This window comes from Engraulis encrasicolus, chromosome 15 (genome assembly GCF_034702125.1).
Source record: "Engraulis encrasicolus isolate BLACKSEA-1 chromosome 15, IST_EnEncr_1.0, whole genome shotgun sequence".
NCBI classification, from domain to species: domain Eukaryota; kingdom Metazoa; phylum Chordata; class Actinopteri; order Clupeiformes; family Engraulidae; genus Engraulis; species Engraulis encrasicolus.
Window position 1 is genome coordinate 54,104,642 of NC_085871.1, and position 2,227 is coordinate 54,106,868.

At 49.1% G+C, this 2,227-nt stretch overlaps 1 protein-coding gene across 1 annotated transcript in view; it reads right to left on the bottom strand.

Annotated features, from left to right (window-relative positions):
- Positions 1–523: 523 nt before the first annotated feature.
- pnpla8 (patatin-like phospholipase domain containing 8) overlaps positions 524–2,227 on the bottom strand; it is a 62,777-nt gene continuing 61,073 nt past the window's right edge. Inside the window, exon 13 of the mRNA XM_063217663.1 lies at positions 524–1,337. Within this exon, the coding sequence (XP_063073733.1) occupies positions 1,066–1,337 (272 nt within the window). The 3' untranslated portion in view covers positions 524–1,065. The remainder of the gene's footprint in view (positions 1,338–2,227) is intronic.

Below are 2,227 nucleotides of genomic sequence, written 5' to 3' on the forward strand. Positions count from 1 at the left end.
ACAGAGGGCTGTTCTTGACACAGAGGGCTGTTCTTGACACAGAGGCTGTTCTTGACACAGAGGGCTGTTCTTGACACAGAGGGCTGTTCTTGACACAGAGGGCTGTTCTTCACATCACTCCAGTAAGCAGAGGCTGTTCTTGACACAGAGGGCTGTTCTTGACACAGAGGGCTGTTCTTGTCAGCCTCCATCTTGAGTCTTGGTGACGTCCTCACCTCTTCTCCTGCAGGCGTCAGAGCAGGGAAGTGCTGCGGCTTGGCAAAGGGCACTCGGGGGTCACAGCATGGGGAAGATTGATTGGTTAGGGACTAGGGGTGGTCTAGTTTGGGGAATGGTGATTGGTTAGGGACTAGGGGTGGTGGAGTTTGGGGAATGGTGATTGGTTAGGGACTAGGGGTGGTGGAGTTTGGGGAATGGTGATTGGTTAGGGACTAGGGGTGGTGGAGTTTGGGGAACGGTGATTGGTTAGGGACTAGGGGTGGTGGAGTTTGGGGAATGGTGATTGGTTAGGGACTAGGGGTGGTCTAGTTTGGGGAATGGTGATTGGTTAGGGACTAGGGGTGGTGGAGTTTGGGGAATGGTGATTGGTTAGGGACTAGGGGTGGTGGAGTTTGGGGAATGGTGATTGGTTAGGGACTAGGGGTGGTCTAAGGGGTGTAGAAGGTTGCTAGGGGGCGGGACAAAAGGGCCAGAGCTTATCCAATGGAAATCCTTGCTACTTATCTCTAGGGGGCGGAGTTAAGGTTACTAGCTAATAGGACTTGAGTGCTATATCTTAGCGAATGGGAAGCTGTTGTACATGTCTAGGGGTCGGACTCAACGTTACTAGGGGGTGGGACTAGAGTGTTACATCTTAGCCAATGGGAGGCCGTCCTACAAGTATCTAAGAGGTAGGGGTTAGGGTTGCTAAGGAATAGGACTACAGTATTTTATCTTAGCGAATGGGAGGCCTTCGTACATGTCTAAGGGGCAGGACTACTATTAGCTTAGCGAATGGGAGTCCTTCGTGTTACATCTTACCGAATGGGAGTCCTTCGTAAGTGTCTAAGGGGCGGGACTATAGCGCTACAGTTTAGCGAATGGGAGTCCTTCGTACATGTCTGCCTTCAGCTGCAGCCAATCAGCAGCCCTCTGCAGCAGCGTTCTGTCCTGCGCTAGCAAGATGGCCGCCCTCTTCAGCTTGGCCTCGTTCCTGTCCAGATAGACTCCGCCCTCCTCCACCAGCTGGTTCAGCTTCTCCCGCCGGCTCTCGTCCAATGGGATGTCTTCGCTCATGTAGGGGTTGAAGCGGTAGTAGGCGTCGCCCGGCAACAAGGCGTCCAGCATGGCGTGCACCTCTAGAAGGGGGCGGGGCCACAGGGAAAACAGGAAACAGGAAGTGAGGAGGGCGAATCAGCAATCAGCACTGGTCACATGATGACACAAGAGTAAAAAGGAGAGTACACACTCATACAGACAGAGAGTGCGTTACAATATGCAACCTTGCCTCCTCCACTTGTGCTTGTTTCCTTGTACCAGGAAGTAATGTCATGATGACATCACTGACAACAGCATTATATTTCAATAGTCTCTTTCTCATTTGCAATTGGGATGGTGAATGAAAAACAGTCCCTCAAAAGTTGTTGTGGCTAAGCTGACAGCTGGGAAACTTTATCGTTTTCTCTACGGAGGAGAGGCCAGGAGGCGGGTCGAGGCCACAAGCACAAGTGTAGGAGGCAAGGTCACATATTGTAATGCACACACACACAGATGGAAACACATCACACACACACACACAAGTTTTAACAGCTAGTAAGTCAGGGGTGATAGTGAAAAAAAATCCTGAGCCTGAACTTTTTTCCTGGTCGGGGAGGGGGGGCCGGGGGACGACGGGACATACTGCATATGAGACGTAATGTAGGCCTTATTATTATTCAAACACATTATTCAAACATTTAAGATAATGTTTTCATTTTTGCATTATTTCTATAGTGTTATTCACGAAAACACAGATCATTTCCCTGTTGGTAGGCTACAGCACTTGGCTGAAAGAAACTGACCACCACGTTCAATTCTAGCTGTAAAAACGAATACCAACGTATGCAGTTAGAAATGCATTCTAGGCTTGTGATGTTGCACTAAAGTTATTGAGGTGGGTATTGAACCAATGCAACATTTCAACACCAGAATGCATTTCTGAAAACATGGTGCATATTTTACCACATTTAATTAACTGAAAGCTATGTAG